Raw genomic sequence first — 21,517 nt, 5'->3', positions numbered from 1 at the left:
AGGCTTCTTTCCCCATGTTTTTGTCTATAAATACAGAGGAAGATAGAGCAAAAAAGGAGGAGAGGAGGAGAAGAAGAAAAAAGGAAGAGAAAGAAAAAAATAGAGGAGAAGAAGAAAAAAAGAAGAGAAAGAAAAAAAACAAGGGAGAAAAAGAAAAAAAAACAAAGGAATAGAGAGAAAGAAGAGAGGAGAAAGAAAACATAAAAAAAGAGAAGGAGAAGACGCAGGGACTGGTGTCTTCACACGGAAAAAGAAGAAGCATTGCAACGGCCGCCACCGAGCTTCCTAGCCACCGCCTTCACCACCGCAAGCCACCATAAACGACATTGAACATGCTCCTTCACTCCAGGTAATCTTCTCTCCTTCTTTGATCTGTCTTCCCGGTTGGTTTCATTTGCATACAGAACGTGAGCAATTCACATTCTGCAGCAAATGAAAATATAATTAGCCGGTTACTGTGCTGTGCACAGTAACCACCTATCGTGGGCTGGACTTTAGTAGTTCAGTCCACACGGTTGGGCTGCCCTATAGAAAGCAATTTCTTTTTGGGTCGATTCTCAGCCAGTTTCTTTTTGGGCCAGGTCTGACCCATTCCAAAAAAAAACACAAAAAAAATTTATTTTATGCATACGGCCAAGTCTCTCAAAGTTAAAAAAATCATATTGTATTTTTATACAACGAAGAAAACTTCAAAAAATATGTTTTAGCATGCATTTTGGCTTTAATAACTAGTTTTTTAAAGTCACGAGAACTTGACCAATATTTCAAATAAATACATTTTGTTTCGTTTTAGTATCAGGGATTACGAGTTTATACGTAAAACGTATTCCTGATATTTAAAGGGTAGTTCTTTTGTTGACGTTAGAACACTTAGGTTTTACCCGATAAAATAAGGATCTCCTTACCAATGAGGATTTTTCTTAAACCATAGACGGACCAATAATTAGAAACACGACAAGATCTTAGCATATATCAGACAATAAAACAATACAACTTATCTTAGGTATGACGTATTTGGGGTGCTAATACCTTCCCTTTACGCAACCAGTCCTCGTACCCGATCTCTGAGACCAGTTAGGGTTCCTAGTGACCAAAATACTAGGTGGCGACTCTCATTCTATCTTTCCTCTAAAAAGACAAGGATTCTTTGTCTTCCTTATTTTTTCCAAATAGATACACTTACACCTTGAGAGTGGAACGGTTGCCGCGACGCCGCATACGTGCGACAACTATTATGTTACATCCCATCATATTATGGCATGTATCTCTAAGTTATTTTTATATAATAAATTTTATTCAATGGATATTATTTTATGGTGGGATATAACCTAAAAATTTAAAAGCAACTCAAGCTTATGGTCATCGAAGGAATAAAAAAGATGATTTTTTTTTAAATTGAAGGGTTGAGATTAATACAAATAAAAATAGCAGAGACAAACTAGTATAAAATTAAGAATACATGGTCACAAATAAGCTTTTAACCACCACCACCAACAACAGTTTTTAGAAAAAAATATTATAACTGTTATACGCAGTAATGATAGTGATTAAGATAGTGATAATGATACTAGTTGATATACAATGAATAGAAATAATACATCATTTTTTTAAAAATATTTTCATTCTTATTTTTATTCTAAATGTCGCACCCTCGCGTGAGCTCGGCATCGCAGTGACCCTTCCTGTAGTGGGGAATTGATTTCGGGGTCTTTGTTTTGTGAAAAAGAAAGTCGCCACCTAGTATTATGGTCACTATGAACCCTAACTGGTCTTTCAGAGATTCTAAGGCAATGGACTGGTTGCGTAAATGGAAGGTTTTAGCATTCCTAGTACGCCTTACCTAAGGTAAGCTGCTTGATGTTTGGTTTGCCTTATAATTGCTATGGTGTTGGTGTTCTCTAATTAATTTTCCTAGGATAGGTTTGCTATGATGAATGGACTTGGGTTCAAAGTCTAAAAGCAAAAACCCTTGGCCAATATAGATCATACCTTTAAATATGTCTACAGAGTGCCAAGAGGAACCGATAGTTAAGATAGAAATCTAAGGACATTCAATGTGCTTAAAAGCTCATTTTCCCCTTAATATTTCAAGTGTTCGCGACTTGTAAATCGCAAGGAAAAGGGATAAAAATTTAGAAATCTAAGGAAATTCAGAGCGCTTTAAAAGCCTATTTTTGTCTTAGTGTTTAATACTTTCACGGCTTGTAAATCGTGGAGTTAAAATTGAAATGTCCTCAATTATAATCGAGACTTCTTTCAAGGATGTGTAATGACTTATTATTCCTAGAAATTTTTTTTGGATATTAACCACTTGGGTTTTTTTATCCAAACATTAACAGTGAATAATAGCAACTTATTTCCAATAATATTGTGGATATTAACCCCTTTAGGATTTCTTTATCCAAATATTTATAGTGAATAAAAAATTTATTCCCAATAATAATTTGGATATTAACCCCTTTTGGATTTCTTTATACAACTATTAATGGTGAATAAAGACGAATTCCCTAAAAATAAGATTTTTATATTTTTAGAATATTGGCCAACACCCTTTGGAATTTACAAACATGCTGTAAAATCCAAAATGCAAGAAAATAATTTTTTGTGTTTAAGAAATCCATGCTAAAACACATTTTCTTTTACAACTTTGAATATTTATTTATTTTTTAAAAAAGGAATATTCAAAACATGTTAGGGTATTGGCCGTATGCAACATATAAGAAAACATTTTTTTTAGACACACACACACACACACACACGAAAAAAACCATAAAATAAATACACGAAAAAAAACAATAAACATTTTTTTAGACAACGAAAACGATGGCCACACTGGTTTTGGTTTCTGTTTTGGTTTCTCTCCTTCTGCTGATGCTTTCTCTGGAGATGACAGACAATGGCGATGAAGGCGTGTTGTGCTGGTGGAATTTTCACCCTTGCCTTTGTGTTTTCCTTGCTTTCGACTGTGTCGTTCCTTATGGTTTTCTCTGCCCTGCCTCTCTTTCATTTCTTCTTCCTCTCTTTCTCTCCTCTGCTCTGTTTCCCTTTTTCTTTCTTTCTTCATTTGGAGTTTTTTTTTTGCTCTCTCCCTTTCCTTTTTTTTTTCCCTTTTTTCTCTTCTCCCAGCAAAGGAGGTTTATATAGCCTAAAACGCAGCTCTGTTTAGGAAACACAATCTGGGGACACAATCACGGGTGGCTTGCAATCGAATAAAGCAATTTAGGAAGCAAAATATTCTGATTGATTCTGTGATCTCGGTAATTATTCTCCACGTGTAGAATCACAGCCATTAAATGATGGTGTGGCTCTCCTCTGCGTTATAAAATCTAGGGACACAATTGCGGGTGGCTCGCAATCGAATAAAGCAATTTAGGAAGCAAACTATTCTGATTGATTCTGTGATATCGGTAATTATTCTCCACGAGTAGAATCCCAGCCATTAAATGATGGTGTGGTTCTCCTCTACATTCTTCCACAGCTGGCATAGGTGTTCAAAACTATTGCCTTTGGACCAAAGATGAAACAAGCTGGCGGGGTTTGTTGCAACATTCGTTGCGTGCAAAACATTAGTTTGTTATGCATGCAACGTAATTAATTTTGGGTTCCTTCTAATTTTAATTTTCAATTAAATCCCTAATTTTAACAATTTTCAATTTAGTCCTTGATAAAAAAAAATCCTCCAAATGAGCCCGTAATCCCTAGAATCAGACCTGCGAGATAGAACCCTTCTCGCGGCAGGATTCCCTGCTTTCACACTAGATATTCAACCGAGAATATCTTGGACTTCTGATATCGAAATCAGGCAATTCAAAAAACCAAATTCATCTACATGTACAGGACTACAACTTTCATGAGGGATTCAAAGTTAGATAAAATCATTTTGAAGAACAAAATTGCAAAAAAAAACTCGGGCTAGAATCCTTCTCGCGGCAGGATTCTCTACTTTTACATTAGATATTCAAATGGGAATATCTTGATCTTCTGATATCGAAATCAGGAGATTCAAATACCTAAATTCATCTACGCGTACGGGTCTACAACTTTCATAAAGGATTCAAAGTGAGATAAATTCGTTTTGAAGAACATAATCTGGCTGCAATCTGGTTGGTCAAAAAGATCTCCTGATCTGATTCGAAAACTGACAATGCCGAGCATCCCAGTCTGACATAAGAACAGTGAGCCCTAAGAACCAATGAAGGTGTAGGTCAATTCTTTAACATATCATGAATGACATAATATAGCTGGGATAGTCGGATATTCCATGCAATCAAGTCAGAATCAAAGTGTAAGTTGGAACAAAGTTGGTATTACAATAGAATTGCGACAGCAGCAGAATCTGTTTTTTTTAGTGCAAATTCTGAGGGATTTATCCAACCTTAAAGACAAGATAAAGAAGGAACGAATTTAGCATTATGAAGACTCCTAATTAGCCTAAGAATCCTGATGATTTTGGCAACAATGGGGGAGGATAAGGAGAGCAGAAAACAACTGAAACAAGGTTCGAAAAACACTTCTTTATTCTCTGCTTTTGTCAATCTTTCAGGAAACATGAGCTAAACTCTTGCATTCGGTTCAAAAGAGGTACACACCATCTCCAGCACGTGGGGTCCAAAAATGAGTAACAACACTAAATGAAACCATGTTTAATTTTTATTTTCATTCTCATCTTCACCTGAAAAAAGCGGGGGTGCAACATCCTTTTCAATTCTGCCAATAAAAAAAGTCATTTCTGTACTTGTGATCCGTTGGCAAGAAATGCTGGTGATAGTTAAAAAAAGATACTTTACCGCTGTTTGTTAGTGTGAATACCTTGTTATTTTTCATGTAATATAGATATGCTAGTTTTACATACGTGCTCCAACTAGAAACCATTCCATAAGCTGAGAAATCATTAATAGTCCACATCAAAGCTATATTTATAAGAAAATTTTGTTTCATTGATACATCATAAGTCAAAGTCCCAGAGGATCATAACTATGTCAACTCATCAATCAACTGTTAAAGACAAACATCTATATTCTGCCCCGGACTATTAGGATTGAGTATGATCGTGGATAAAAACATGAACTCCAGCCAACAAGAATAAGGAGCAACAAATGACCCGAATAGATTGAATCAGTATGTATATAACCCAAGATACATGTTCCTAGATTCAGCTAAAAAGTGAGGATGCACACTGTTAAAGTGTTTCATGCTTTACTGTTAGAAAGGTGCACCATTATTTCGTCCACCACATCATGTGATTGGTGCCATGTCATGTACTCAACAGTCTTTGGTGACATAAATAACCTCTGCAGTCTACGTGTGATTAGGAAGTATCTAAGTTTTTTATGTGTGACATGAGTCCTTCCCCTGCCAGTTCTGGGTTTATAACGGGAATGCCTATATGTCCTGCATTTGGTCAACTCAACATTTTCTAGGTAGTATAGCATGCAGAAGTTTGGGCACATGTCAATTTTTTAGAATTAATCCTAGACCGAGAGGTTTCATCATGAACTTAGTAGCATATAAGTTCTCTTTCAACCTGTTCCCTTCAAGTAAAATGCTTCTCGCTCATTCAATAATTTTATCATAATCAACCTCACTCAACCCATAATCTGATTTAATGGTAAACACTTGTGCAACGACCGATAATTTACTGTGATTTATGCAACCATCTCATAATGGTTCGTCAGAATCTTTCAAAAGATCATAAAACCTGTACGAGTCTGCATTAGGTACTTCATCTAGGATTGGACATTAACTGGCATGACTCTGATTCATTCTCATCACATCCATAACCATAGTCCTATAGGATTACAGTTGTCATTTACAACTCTATGCATGTTGTTAGCAGTAGAAGTTGACCTAACCATCCTTTCTACCATGGTCTCGTAAGGAACAAATGGTTCTCCAACACAGGTATTCCTTTATGAATCCTTTTTGTAGAAGATGCATCATTACAACATCCAGATCAAGAAAATTTTTATTTTTACTCCTCTTGCATAGACACTTAATACTGCTTCCAGTAATATTTCTCGGATTAGATGTTGCGTAATTAATAAAACCCTGAACCTCATTACAATAATCCATCCTCTGCAATTCTTAGGGTGAATCTCGATACATCCATGAAAGATCATCCATCACTTCTATCAAACCTATATCAAATAATGATGACAACATGTATTAATTAACTACGTTAACTAAATAAATTTGTAAAAATATTGGTTTAGGTCAAGATTATTCAACCTACTTTAATACTTCTCTGAATTCATTATCAATAATCTATGTACATACAAATTTGTACATATTTACGGAAATTACAACTCGGTAATAAAATTGACAAAATATAAAATGGATTCGTTAAATAAGTTATTATTTATTTTATCACAACACATCTAAGTTAATAATTCGACATAAGTTTCAACAATTTACAAACAAATATAATTTTATAAAATTTAAAATAAACCATAACATGTATAAAATCATAAATCCATACAACAAGTTTGTTTGAGAAAAAACGATAAAACAAGTAAACACCCAAACAAAATACATATACTACAAAAATATGCAATAAAAAAATTAACATTTTAAAATTGTTTTCAAATTTAAAGAAGGGTAGATTTACATAATTAAGATGGAAAATCCGAAATAAAATTTCAACCAAAGGAATAGGGGGGGAGAGGTTGTTTTGTTGCATGGGTTTTTTTAAGGAAGAAGTAGAAATAGGAGAAGTGGGAGAGGAGGGTCGAGTGTCAGGTTATATATTAAATATTACAGATAGATTTACCAACATAATTATTCCAATGGTAAATCCTTCTGTAATTTTGCCGATATATATGACACATCACTGTATGATTTGCTTGATTGAATCCCATTGTAGTTTCGTCAGTAGCGGTGTCTGTAAAAACTTCCATGTCTTGGTATATACCTTCAACATATTTTTATCAGTGTTTACCGACGGAGTTAGCGATGGAAAGAATTCGATCAGTAAAAATCATCGTAAAATATCGACAGAAAAAATCCATTGATGTTTCCATTTGTATTCGTCGATTTTCTGGTGGTGATGGAATAATATATAATTAAAAAAAACAACAAAAAAAATATTCGAGTTGACCAGGGTTAACCCACTAACCCCATAGTCATAAGAACAACTTTTTTTTCTTCAACATTCACTCAAATAAATCAAGTATTGTATTATTCATGAAATATTACAAATAATGAGACAATTAAATTAGTTACAAAATAAATCAAGACACATGTTTATTTTAAAGTAATCAAGACATGGATTAAAAACTAAATTGTCGTCAATTAATCTCGTAATGACTAATGAACTCTTAAAAAAATACAATTTTATCCCCAATATCAAGGCCATTGATTTTTTTTAAAGGATAAAATAGTAATTATACTATTCCAGTGAATAATAATTCACATTTAGGTGCATAGTAAATTCTCCATGCATTTTAAGGGTATTTTTTTTTGTAATGATAGGAAATTATGAAATAAAAAATAGAAATTCCATTAAAAAAACCTTGATAATTATGACCAGCAACAAGAAAATATGTACTTTGATAGTTAAATTATGAAATTGTCGTTTTGTGTTTGGTATTGTGGTACCTTTTGTAGTTGTGGTTTGAAAAAAGTTATTTTATAAAAAGTACTTTTAGTTGAGATTGATTTGGTATTTATATATGTTTGGTTAAAACTGTGGTTGAAATTGAGGTTGAAAAAAAAATAGTTTAATGTGTTTGGTTAAGAATGCTTTGCAAATTGAGGTTATAAAATAACTAAAATGATATATATTAATATTGATGATTTTTAATTTAAATATTGTATATTTAAATACTGCTATTACTTCATGAAAAAAATAATACTTTATATAAAATATTTTTTATTGTTTCATTAAACTATCTACAATTCCATCACATAAGAAATTCATCCGACAAGAACTACATTTTTTATTAATTTCTAAGCGTGCAACAACATCAAGTTCTCCATAACGTGAGATGTTTCATATTTAAATTTTTTGATATAACCGACGTCACAGGGGAAATTATCTAATTGGTGCTATAATATGTAGTATAAATTAGTAACGTAAAATGATAACAGTAGTGGTGGTGTAATAATAAAAGTAAAAAATGAAAACAGAGGAGAGGTGGGGAAAGGGAATAAAAAAATAAATAAAAACAGAGTTGGCTCAAACTCTCTTGCAGTATTTGATCCCTCAGACACTAATTAAAATGGTTTTTTCTTAAATTAGCATATTTTAATTATGTTATCTTTTATAAACATGAAATTTAATAAATATTATTATTAAAAAACATGATATATTTAAACATCACGCTTTTAAAATACAACAATTTTAAATATTATATTTTAAAAACGTTTTTTAAATACAATAACTTAAAATATTTGTTCTGAAAGTGTGAAATCAATTATAATGGAAGATTTTGTTTTTTATCCCATAAGTGAGAGCTAGCCGGAACCTGAAAAAAAAAAAACTCAGCATAAAGATTCGATATTATTTTTCTTCCATGCCTCTATTATTTTTAGATGGGTTCTATCAATAGCTTAGGGGGTTGTGACCAAAAGGAGCAACTAGCGAAAAGGAGGAGGTCAGCGTGCAGGAGCTGTTGAAGGAGATTCTGTCACGGCTTGGCCGGATCGGGTTTGGTTGAAGGTGGAGTTGGTTTTGCTATTATGTACGTGGTGGCTGTTGTTGCTGACCACGGTGAACAGGGGAGGAGTTGTTGGCTGTCGACTGGAGGATGGAAGCTTTTTATGTTGTTAGTGGTGAGGAGTTGCTTGCCGTGAGTTGAAGGGAAGGGCTTGGTGTTGACAGTAGATATGTTCTCCACTGTTCACTTTGTAAGAGTGAATAGTGAAAACATAAAAATAGAAAACGCTAGATGAGAAGCATGAACAAATTGCTTCACCAAGAATCCGTTTGTTTACACGGCTGCGGCAGCGTTTCAAGTAAACTGCAGATTTAAGCTGTTTGGTAAAGAAAAAAACGAGATTTATTGTTCATGGACCCCATTGTTTACTGCGTTGCAAACGCAGGGCAAAAAGAAGCAGCTCCAAGCTGCTTTTTTTGCAAACTGTGTTACAACACAGAACGAGAGGCGCACAACTTTTTCTTCTTCTTCTTAAAGATACATTGTGTTTGGTATTGTGGTAACTTTTACAGTTATGGTTTGAAAAAAGTTGTTTTATAAAAAGTACTTTTTGTTGAGGTTGGTTTGATATTTATGTATGTTTGGTTAAAACTGTGGTTGAAATTGAAGTTGAACAAAAGTAGTTTAATGTGTTTGGTTAAGAATGCTTTTGAAATTGAGGTTATAAAATAATTTAAAAAAATATTTATTAATGTTGATGGTTTTTAATTTAAATATTGTAGATTTAACTATTGCTATTACATAATGAAATAAATAATACTTTATATAAAATATTTTTTTGTTCCATTAAACTATCTACAATTCCATCACGTATAAAATACATCCGACAAGGACTATAGTTTTCTTGGTTTCTTAAGTGCGCAACAACATCAGGTAAAATATAATCAGGAATAAAATTGGGATTGCGATCAAATTCTGCAAATGCTGTGTCATCAAGCGATCTCCGTCTAATTTATGTATTGTCATTGAATAATGTTAAACACTAGTTTTTTGAATAAAACACAATTAAAAATTAAAAATATATTTTTTTATTTTATTGGGTCGGACCCGGTTCAATGCATTTAACTTTAAATCGGACCCGGTCCGGCCGGAACATTGGAGATATGCTCCATTGTTCACGTTGTTGATGTGAATAGTCGAGACATTTTCCACTGTTCACGTGAACAGTGGAGAGTGATTCCTCCATGCAAGAAACAGCAAAAGAGCTGCTTTCCTTCCCCTGCATTTTAAACGCAAAAAACAGTGTGATCCATGAACAATAAATGACTTTTTAATTGTTACCAAACTATTGTTTCATGTGGTTTGCATGGAAACAAACAGGCAACATGTCAGAATGTTTGGTCTCTCTCTCTTCACTGGAAAGCATGCATGTTTTGTTCCACATGACTACAAAAAGTCACCTTCTGATCTTTCACTAACTTTCAGATTTTGGGTTCCTATAAAATTTCCTCTCTCCTTCCACAAATTTGTACTTTTAGTTTTCAGGTATCTGAACCAAATACGGTAACTTTATATATAATGTTTTTTTTAAAAAAATTTTTATCATATTAATTATTAAAGTGTTCACTTTTTATTTTACTATTAACCTTATAAATCAGTACAACTAGCAAGATGCATAACAAATTGAGTATTTATTTTATTACCTAATTAATTAGTTTTTTAATTATTCATTAATTAGGGTACCTGTCTCATTAACCAAATAACTAATTTATCTAAATTTTTAATATTTTTCAAATAAAATCAAGATACATTTAAAGAAAAATTGTAATTGCAATTTAAATAATATTTTAATTTTAAGGTGTTGAGCATTTACCTAACGTCTGAGTGTATGAAGTGATCCTATGCTACTGAGCAGATCATGCAGCATCTCCTTTACTAATAGAAACAATATATTATTTGTTATTTGTTCATCATAAAAGTTAATTTTATTTTCAATATAAATTTTAAATTCTCAAATCAATTGCATGGAAATTTTCAAATCATAATTGCCCTTAAATAAACTCATAACTTTACTGTTTTTTAGCATCCCCCCCCCCCCTAAATACACACATAAGGAAAACATGTCCATTAAAAAATTTCAAAATTTATACTTTTCTCAATCGTTTCTTATTAACAAATCTTACATCTCACACATGCACTAATCATTCAAGTCAACATGTTTTAAACAATTTCTATATTCCAGCTCAAAATCTTATTCATATCTCTCACCAATTCTTCTCCTTTTAAAATTCCTAGTTCATTAAATATTTAATCACAACTAAATAAATTTATTAAATTCATTTTAATCCACCATAAATATATTAACCGTATTAATTACACAAACATTTATTAAATTTTCATGTTACTCATTTTTTTGTCCAAAATGATCGGCTCACTACCAGAAAATCGATAAATATAAACAGAAATACCGATGGAATATTTCCATCAGTAAATTTTCGAGGGATTTTACCGAAGAAAATATTCCCTCGGTATATACCAAGGGAATGACAGTGAGAAAAAAAATTAAAACAAAGCAAAAAAATGATGACTTGTCATTTTTACCAACGGAATTCTCAACGGAATATATTCCGTCGGTAAATTCATTGGTAAACTGTGAACACTGTTCATCATGTCAATTACAAAGGGAATCACCGAAGGAATTTTCCAGAGAGCTCCAGAACTGTTCACTTTTCAATTGCACTGTTAATTGTTGTTCTTTACGGACAAAATCACTGACGGATTGAAAAGTCGTCGGTGTTATTTGATGGTTTCCTGAAAAAATTCAATTAATATAAAATTTTCATTTAAATATTACAGACGGAATCACCGACGGATTGAAAAATCGTTGGTGATTGTTGGCGGTTTCTGAAAACTTTTTATGAAATTAAAAATTTAAATTAAATATTACAAACAAAATAATTAAAAAATATTAATATTTAATTATCCATCGATAAAATCATCGCTAACGTGCCCCAATAAAAAGCCTGAATCCCCTTATTTCACAAGAGACAGACTCATTTCTTATTCTTCTTTTTGTTCTTCTTCTTCTTCTTCTTCTTCACTATATGTAAAAAACATGGATATCTATTTCTTTCTCTTCTCTTCTCTTCTCTTCTCTTCTCTTCTCTCCTCATCTCCTTCTCTTCTCCTCTATGCTCGGGTATGTCTTCTTCTTTTTTTTTCTTTTATCCTCTTAGTTTTTTTAATTAATATGCTTAACAAAAAAAAATTTCTCTCCTTAGCTTCACTTGCAACTACATTAAGGTAAGATTTTTCTTTTTTCTTCTTTTTTTCATGATTTTTTCACTATATTTGTTTTTATTTTGTTTTTATTGTTTTTGTTCTTAATAATTGTATAAATGTTGCTGCGAGATTTTTTTTTCATATGAGATCAATTTTTAGTTGATTTAGTCATAGGATTTTTAAATTTTTAGCAATTGCAACTTCATTTTTCTCATATGAATTTTTTTAGTTGAATTTATTTTTTCATTTTATTTTTTTGTTGCAAATTTGGTTGAGTTGATTTTCTTATTCTTTTTTCCAAGCATTTTGAGTATATATTATAGAGTGTTGATTTATGTTAATTTAATTATTTTATAATTTTATAAAATGGATTTTTTAAAAATGTTTTTAAATAATTACCGACGGAATTACCGATGGAATTTTTCGAGGAAAATATCGACGGAATGAAGCGGGTAAATTTTTTTTACGCGTCTGTTCCGTCAGTAAATCTGTCGGTAATAATATTTTTTTATTACCAGCGGATTTACCGACGGATAAAAAATTACCGATGAAAGATTCACCGAACGGAAAAATTGTTAAATGTTGTAGTGTCTCTAATCCATCCAATTTTTTTATTCAATCATTCATTATTTTACATTATTTATAACCTATTTCCTCATAATTACATCAAACTATATCAATTTCTCAATTTCCCCATATTTTCTCCCAAGAATACTAATTCAAAAATCTAATATATACTTATACATTAAATCTATTTATTTTTATTCAAAATTTCTCAACTCCCCATTTTCTTCTCTTTGTCGTAAGCTACAGCTCGGATTTCTACTCTTCCTCGCTTAGTTTCCTATTAAATTCTTGCTTAATAGATTGGTTGGTGTTTCACAGTTGCTAACTGTTATCACCGTACCAAGTAACCCTATATATACGTTATTTTTCATGTCAGAATGTTTGGTCTCTCTCTCTCTTCACTAGAAAGCGTACACGCTATGTTCCACATGACTACAAAAAGTCACCTCCTGATCATTCACTAACTTTCAGATTTTGGGCTCCTGCATGTACGTTTCCACAAGTTTTGGGTTCCCAGAAAATTTCCTCTCTCTCCTTCCACAAATTTGTACTTTTAGTTTTGTTGATAGCGCAACGGAGAAACAATGATGCCCTTAATTATGCTTGGTGCCTTACAACCTGACGAGTGGCTGAGAGCTTCATGTGTCCAATTCCAGGTGAGTTTGCAATTATGAATTGAGCACAACACTCCTCCACCCTCCATTGATACTGTGCTTGATCATTACTTAGTTTACATAATTACATGTGTGTGTTGGCAACGAAGATTGATCTCCTTTTTCTCTAATTTCTTGAACTCTTGGAGATTATACGACTTGATATATACATACAGCTTACAGTGTTAATTTGCCAGTGAACATGCATCCTCTCTCCTCCCACATCTTCAAGGGTGTCTTTAGTATTTCGCAATTCTTTTCCCTTTCCATGTTCATCTCTGACTTCATGAAACATGACTGGGTTTCTTGTCTAGATACCTAACTAGAGTAGAGAATTATTAATAATATGCTCTGTGGGTTCCTGTTGTATCAAGTTCTCTATTTTTCAAGTGCTATGAAGAATAAATATAGAGAGAAGAGAGGTAGATAGAGGATGACGTATAGTAAGCTAGCTAGCTACTACCTCCATTGGATTTCATAGATTAATTTGTGGAGCTGCATTAAAGGCAACAATAAAACATGCATCGACCTAAACAAAGTCCACCCACGAGTCAAATACACACACACACACATGCGTAGTAAAATCCATCTACCTTTCATAATATATTGTGGTGTCGAAAAGGACAATACACTCCTAACCTTTGATGGTGTTGACACCAAAAAGCTACACCAGACCTTTGTCCCCAATTGCAAAAAAATCTGGATCTTTCTTTTTTACTGAAAAAGTACAGATATTTGAGTGTCTCCGACATTAAATATCTTCAATGGTAATTTTCTTCTAAATTTCACCTTTGGATCTACGTTGTAACAAGTTTCTTTGTCAAAAAAAAAAAAAAATTGTAATTAATTTGGTTTTTCCCATTAGAGAACTAGTTAACAAAATCATTCAATAAGATCTCTAACCGTTTTAGTTATATATGATCAGAAGAATGACTTACTAAATTTTGTAGTAGATTAGCAGTATTTTTTTTATTATTAATATGAATGTCGGATCATTTTGCGCGCACTTCAACTTCTTTATAAGTTAGAGAGCCCAAAATTCAAATATTTTTTTTGCTAAACATTAATTTTTTTGCTATGTTTTGGATCATTTTGATGCGCTAATTTTAAAAATAATTTTTAAAAAATAAAAAAATATTATTTTGATGCATTTCGGCATGAAAAATATTTTAAAAAATAACCGCAAACACACTCCCAAAAAGACTCTTAAAAATAAGAAAATTAAAAGTAAAATTTACAAAATAAAACGAGGTGAGGTGAGGTGGGATCTCTGGGGTACAGTAATTGATTTTCTGCCTCAACTTTATACACTCCCTAGCTTCGTTGCCCGTGCTCGTTCCACTACAGGAATGGATTCAAAGTGTCAAATAGCGTTGTTGTGATAAAGTTTTTCTTTTTCTTTTTAAATCTCTCTAATAATAAATGCTAACCCAACAAACATATCACATGATACGAAAAACTTGTTAGAATCTCTCTAATAATACATGTTAACACACTAAACATATCACAGGATACATAAACCTTGTCGAGTTCAATTTCTTTTTTAGAATCCAAGTGCATAAAAAATGAATAAAATTTAAGAAAAAAAATTATTACAAAGAACTTTACACAGACAATCGACTACTAACACAAAAAAACTATAATCTCAGTACTTGAAAACAAGTAAAAATATTCTAAATTAATTTCTTCTAATAAATTTTTTTTTAAAAAAATCTAAAGACAACTAGGATAGACATCACAAACATATCTATAATTGATCTACTTTATTTAATTGAAATTCATATTAAGAGGAAAAATATAAAGTTTAAAAATAGACTAGGTTGCTGAGCTTGGGTGGACCAATGCACCAGACCGATTAAAAAAGCAGGCACGGGGGATACTAGCTAGGCAAGAATGCTTGACTTTTTTTTTTTTTTTATCATGGACTTAAGGGCCCTTCAATTATGAAAAATAATAAAAACAAACAATGTATCATTTATATTTTCCAGAATCTAACCACCGCAAGGTGGTTGGAAAAATGAGAAGTTAGTTTTTTAACCAAAAAAACTATTTTTAAAATTATTTTAACTTAAGAACACCTAAAAAAACACCTTTAGAATCTTTCTTAACCTTGATCTGCTGTTTCCAGTAAAATAAAGGGTAAAAAAATACCTTGATGGAACTCATCTTGTTGAGAGGAAACTCATAGACACTAAGAAGTTGTTTTGTTGTTGGAATGTGAACTATCAATAATAACTTTCCCTCTCTTATCCTTTTGTGGTGATATTATCTCAAGTCTTTTGTCAAACCAAGAGCTTAAACATGAATAGAATGAAGATTTAGACCAAAACGTATAATTATCAAACTATAGATTACTCTATTGAATGTATCATATCAATATAAATTTTTGCAGTCTAGGGTGACAATAGAATGTCTTCTAGTTATTAGATGTTAAGTTTTGCAGTGTTCGTGGAATAATCTAGGAGATAAAATTATATTGTAGCTGTGATCTTGTCCTCAATCATAATCATCATAAATCCCTCTTCAACATGCATGATTAATACCTTATCTTCGTCAATATCCTAAGGGATTGAATTCAGGTCTATGTCTATTTCCTTAAGGGGTTGTTTTTAGATGAATATTTTGGGTCCAATTCTTGGCACCATGGGGTGTATATATACATTTTCATGCTTGAAATTAGTATTAAACCAACATATGCTTGTATCAGGGATCCCAGATAGTGGTACTGGTATACGGTTCTGGAATACCCTCCACAAAGGCTAGTTTCCATCTTAAAAGTTGTCTTTGTATGCAAATATATGTACATATAGTGTGTATATTAGTACATGTATGTGTGTGTATAGTTTCCATCTTAAAAGCTGTCTTTGTATGCAAATATATGTACATATAGTAGGGTTGTTCACGGTTCGGTTCGGTTCGGTTCAGACTACAAAAACCAACCGAACCGAGTAACTTAAATTTGAAAAATTTAAACCGAACCGGACCGAAAACCGGTTCAAACCGGACCGGTTCGGTTCGGTGAAATTCGGTTTTTTTGCCATAAAACCGAGAAATCCAATCCTATCGTATATGGGTTTTTTTTCGGTTTAGCTAGAATCTTGTTGTTCAAATCCTGCAAATATGGCAAAGCAAAGCCTCAAAAGTTTTAGCATCCCGATTAATAAGAATATTTGTTGATAAAGAAATTTACAAAACAAAAAAAAATGACAAACTAGATTGAGGAGGCTAGCCTTCTCCCATGGGCACTGGTTGTAATAACACTTTTCACCCACCAATCTAAAGTTGCACATATAAAATTATCATTACTTTTTGCTATGGAAACCTTTTTTTAGCGTGCCCAGCAGGCCAATGCAAACAACACTAAAAATCAAAAGCACTTTGACTGTCTCTATTCTCCTTTATCCATTTAACAAGAAGACGAACCAGATCTTCATGACAGCTTGCGTAGAAATAAAGAGAGAAGCCAAAGAGATGGAGATGTTGATTTTTGTTTGGCTTGCGTAGAAGAGATGAAGATATGGGTTGTGCAGAAGAGATGGAGATGATGCACAGAAATAAAAAGAGAAGCCAAAGAGATCGAGATGTGGGTTTTTGTTCGGCTTGCGCAGAAGAGATGAAGATGATGCACAGAAATAAAAAGAAAAGCCAAGGAGATGGAGATGTGGGTGGATGACTTAGCTTTTGAGTTTTGAGATGGAAAGTGGAGGGCGGCGGCTTTTTGTGTTATCAGTTTTGAGATGGAGAGTGGAGGGCGGGGCAATTTGTTAGGGTTAGGTTAATTGCAGTATTTATAGCCCTTTTGTTTTTTTGGTTGGGTCGGTTCGGTTCATCGGTTTTGGTTTTAAAACCGAAACCGAACCGAACCGGCAAGATTTTATGATTTTAAAAATCGGTTTAATCGGTTTTTCACCTCGGTTCGGTTTTCTCGGTTAAATTTTCTTCGGTTTTTTCGGTTTTCTCGGTTATTCGGTTTTTTTGAACACCCCTAACATATAGTGTGTATATTAGTACATGTATGTGTGTATATAGTTTCAATCTTAAAAACTTTCTTTTTATGCCAATACAAATTTCTATACGTGTGTGTGTGATAGTAGAAATTTGTACATATACGGTTAAAAGTGTTTTTCAAACTGTCTGTCACCTAAAAAGACATTGAATTGATTATTTTATGTGTTTTTAGATGATTTTGATGTATTGGTGTAAAAAATCTTTAAAAAAATATTATTTCAATATATTTTTAATTAAAAAATACACTGTACTGCTTTACCAAACACACACTTAATGTAATGTTTGGAAGTATGGTAACATTTGTTTCTCAAAGTGTTTTTCATTCGGAAATACATGAAAATAATATTTTTTATTTTTCAAAAATTATTTTTAACATCAGCACATCAAAACGACTCAAGAACACCAAAAAAACAATCAATTTCAAACAAAACAAATTCAAAAAAAAAATCACAAAACACGATTTCAACCACGAAAACAAACAACCCACTTGTTAATGAATAGTCAATGAAAGTCCATGCATGTACTACAACTAACATAATGCAGTGTATATAAAACTATAGAATGGTATTACACCCTTTTTATGAAATTAGACATGGATGTTTCAGCTAAATTTTAAGAAGGTGCATGCACGCATCCCGGCTATAAAAGTTAAAATACAGTACGAAACATTTAAAATGGTTGTGTGGGACTACCAGTTAGTAGTAGTATATTTTCAACACATAAATATTTTCCTGTCTACTCCAAATTCCTCTAACTTTGTTGATGAATTTTCCAAGTAGAAAAGCTTCCTTTTGCTCTTTCCCCCCCTTTATTTATGCCCTTTAAAGGCTAGAGATATCCAAAACTACCTTAAATTTTAGGTCAAACCAAACTTAGTTTCTGAGATTTATTTTTTTATTCGAGAACATAAACTATTTTTTGGTTAAAAATAGGCTTTTCGTGTCCAAGTTTTCATCCCATCATTAATCCTTTTATTTTTTATTCTTAAATCATGTATTTTCATGACACATTTTGTGTTTTTAGATTATCACATGCTGTCAAAATTAATAAAAAAAGCTTATTTATTTTATATAAAAAATAAAGTTCGAGGGTGAAGTTCATTTTAACTCAAAATTCAAGGATTTGTTTTTCATTTAACTTCTTTTAAATTGCCTTCAAACATGGCGAAAGCTTCTTTTCCAATCCAATGCAATGTCTCTTTGTCGTCTATTCTGAGTGCCAACAAAAACATTAATGTAATTATATATAGATGTTCTTGTTTATGTTCTATTAGTAAAGAATGTTCCTCGTATTAATTACCTTTTCACTAACATATCGATAAGAATTAGCTGTCATAATTAGGAGTCTGATCCACAGACTTTCCGAATGAACTAAAGAGAATAGGGTTTGTGTGTGTGAGAGAGAACGAGGGAGGGAGGGAGATTGAACCGCATACATTTCATAATTTGCAAGACGTAGAACACTAATTTGACCTTGGCTAGTATGGAACAAAGTTCATATACAGCAATGCATATATATATAGTTCGTGATACATTTTATCTTAAACAATCATCACACGTAGAATTTCGAACAGCAAGAATATTGTTATAAGCACACTGAATTACTGGAACAACACAATACAATTACATTAGTACATACCGTTAATCACACCCGTTTGATTTTCTTTAAGCACTTGTGGTGCAGGATTGAGTTCAAACTGGAAGACTATTTGAAGCCCCGCCCACGCCTTTGTCACCTAAGGCTGCCATTGGAGGCGAGACTTCAGCTTCCCAAATGTTTGCGTGACTGAGAATTTGTGAAGAAGAAACCGCAAGCTTAGAAGAAGGCCCAAACATATTTTGATGCTGTAACTGTTGTCGTTGTTGATACACTAACACATTTTCATTGAGCAAGGAATCCAGAAATGAGGAGAAAGTGTCCTCATTTCCAATATCTTCAATGAAATCATCTTCATTTTTTCGTCCATAACCACTTTGTAATGATCCCATATTAAAACCATCACGATTTGGCCAGTTTTCTGTAGCATCAGCAGCAACCTGGTTAGGAGACTGATCCAGGTTAGTCACTGTAAAGTTTTCACTTACTCTAGTGGCTACAGTTCGATAGACCCTCCCATTCTCATCCACTGGAGAAGATTTAGGGTTAGAATTCTGGACTGGAACATTTGCAATTTCTGAGGAATCGGGGTTAGGTTTTAAAGGCTTGTGGGTCCTAGGGTCTATTCCTTGGCTAATGAGCTTCTTGCTGAGACAGGTATTCCAGTAATTCTTAATCTCATTATCTGTGCGCCCTGGTATCCTCCCAGCTATCATAGACCACCTGTTCCAAGAAGGAAAACCAAACAAAAGTAAGATTGACAGACAAAATTACTGACTAGCAAGCATCGATCTAAGTTATTTCAAATTCAAAAACCAAAAGGCGACTTCCAATAGCCCTAAATCTGCCCATTATACTCTCTATTAATCGAATTGTGTAAAACGTTGACAAATAAAGTAATACAATACATTGGAGTTAGTTTTAGAACGCTGTTGCTATAGGAACGAGAAAAGAAGACAAAAGGAACAATAACATAAATATATACGACGATTATCAAAAAAAGAAGAGGCATAAATACGTGCACACACGTACATGCATGTATGAATATATACTTTTTCCAAAAGAGATGGAGATCGGATCATCATGATTCATGATGATGATAGAACCTCGGATTGCTAAGCGAAAGGTAAGAGAAATAAACAAGGGGAAACCCTTTGAAGTTAAAGCCCAACAATTACGTTTCTGAGACAATTTAAAGTATTAATCGAAAGTCAAGCTTTCTAGTTTTTTGAGGAAGAAAGACCTGGAAAAAAAAAAAAACAGAAGGCCTAAAAAAAACAGAATAAATTAAAAACAAGAGAGAGATCCAAATCAACCTAATTATGGATGTCCCAGCTGATGGGAATAGAGAGAAAAGAATCAGCAACCCCGAGACCATAAAATCCGATCATTACACAGGGAATATTACAGATACCTGTTACCAAGCAACCTGTGAAGCCTAAGAATGAGATCTTCCTCATCTGGGGCAATACGCCCTCTCTTAACAGAAGGCCTGAGATAGTTCATCCAGCGGAGGCGGCAGCTCTTACCACACCTGAGAAGTCCTGCCCGCTTTGGGAGCGTGCGCCATCGCCCTTGACCTTCTTTCCTGATGTAGTTTGCCAAGAGCTCATCCTCTTCTGGTGTCCATGGCCCCTTCTTTATGCCCACCTTGCTACAACATGGTGTAGGTACACTCCTGTTCCTTGTTGAAGTTGTTGAGCATAGATTCCTCATCTCAGGTTATATTATCTTGACTCCCAATTTAATACAGTGATCTTGTTTTCTGCCAAGAACAAGAACAATCGAAGGGTATGTAGCAAGGTCGTGAAAGTAGAGGAAGTGGAAAGGTCGGACGTGGACAGATGGTAAATAGTATAGGGATGGGCGGCGGGATTTTAGCATGTGATCCCAATTAATTTAGAGTTAAACTCGCATGGATAAGATTCAAGTTCATGTGTTCAGGTAGGGCCCTGCCTAGTGAGCCTCTAGCCCAACAACATCATCCATGTCCTTTAACATCTTCGAACTTTCTAGGTGTTTTCTATTTCCGGAAATTGGATATTTGGAACGGAATCGGAATGAAAATTGAAAAATATATTTTCATTTCAAGAAATTAGGAATAGAATGAATTTTAAAACTAACAGTAACAGTAATAATAATATAATAATAAATACAATAATATACTTTTAAAATTAATGTTAATACTATAAGTGATGGTGGCGGTGAAACAAAGGTGAGTGGGAAAGAGTTAATCATTTACTTTTGAATCATATTTATTTAGGTCATCTATGGAAATGCAGCCAACCATCTGATTAACTGTATTTCCAAACAGTCTCTAAATTTTTATTTGACTTAACATTTAGATTGTCTTTAAAATTATTATCATAACCTATTTTTGAGTTATTCCCCATGTCGCACGTGTGCAGTATCGTGATGAATATTCAACTTCATCTAATGTATTTATCTGGTAAATATGGGAAGACAAGGATTCCTTGTCTTTAATCAGTGAAAAGCGGGAAAGGGAGTCGCCACCTAGTATTTTGGTCAATAGGAACCCTAACTGGTCTCAGAGATCGGCTACGGAGACCGGTTGCGTAAAGGGAAGGTATTAGCACCCAAATACGCCTTACCTAAGGTAAGCTGCATTGTTTGATTATCTGATAAAAAGCTAAGGTGTTACTGTATTTCTAATTGTTGGTCTATCTAAGGTTTAAGAAAAGTCCTTCTCAGTAAGGGGATCCTTATCTCATCGGGTAAAAACCTAACCGTTCTAACGTCAATCAATAAAAAAAAAACTTCCTTTTTAATATCGGGAATATGTTTTACGTTTAA

The 21,517-nt window shown here is 33.1% G+C and overlaps 1 protein-coding gene and 1 long non-coding RNA gene across 6 annotated transcripts in view; one reads left to right on the top strand and one right to left on the bottom strand.

Annotated features, from left to right (window-relative positions):
• The window catches only part of LOC7469886 (transcription repressor MYB5), a 53,559-nt gene that overhangs the window by 3,738 nt on the left and 28,304 nt on the right, over positions 1-21,517 (bottom strand). The window contains exons 2-3 of one of the 5 annotated variants that reach the window (XM_052449488.1): positions 20,118-20,373; positions 18,574-19,426 (exon numbers count right to left, since the gene is read on the bottom strand). The exons of 2 other annotated variants lie outside the window; for them this stretch is intronic. In XM_052449488.1, coding sequence (XP_052305448.1) covers positions 18,799-19,426; positions 20,118-20,373 — 884 coding nt within the window. In that variant the 3' untranslated portion in view covers positions 18,574-18,798. Of the gene's footprint in view, positions 1-18,573; positions 19,427-20,117; positions 20,374-21,517 lie in introns of those variants that run through there. 2 more of the 5 variants (XM_052449486.1, XM_024591112.2) reach the window with 2 other exon arrangements.
• The window catches only part of LOC127904773 (uncharacterized), a 29,685-nt gene continuing 26,791 nt past the window's right edge, over positions 18,624-21,517 (top strand). The window contains exon 1 of the long non-coding RNA XR_008058198.1: positions 18,624-18,737. This is a non-coding gene — a long non-coding RNA (uncharacterized LOC127904773). The remainder of the gene's footprint in view (positions 18,738-21,517) is intronic.

Source organism: Populus trichocarpa, chromosome 19 (assembly GCF_000002775.5).
Source record: "Populus trichocarpa isolate Nisqually-1 chromosome 19, P.trichocarpa_v4.1, whole genome shotgun sequence".
NCBI lineage: Eukaryota > Viridiplantae > Streptophyta > Magnoliopsida > Malpighiales > Salicaceae > Populus > Populus trichocarpa.
Note: the sequence above shows the minus strand (reverse complement) of the source record. Positions and strands in the feature narration are given on the sequence as shown.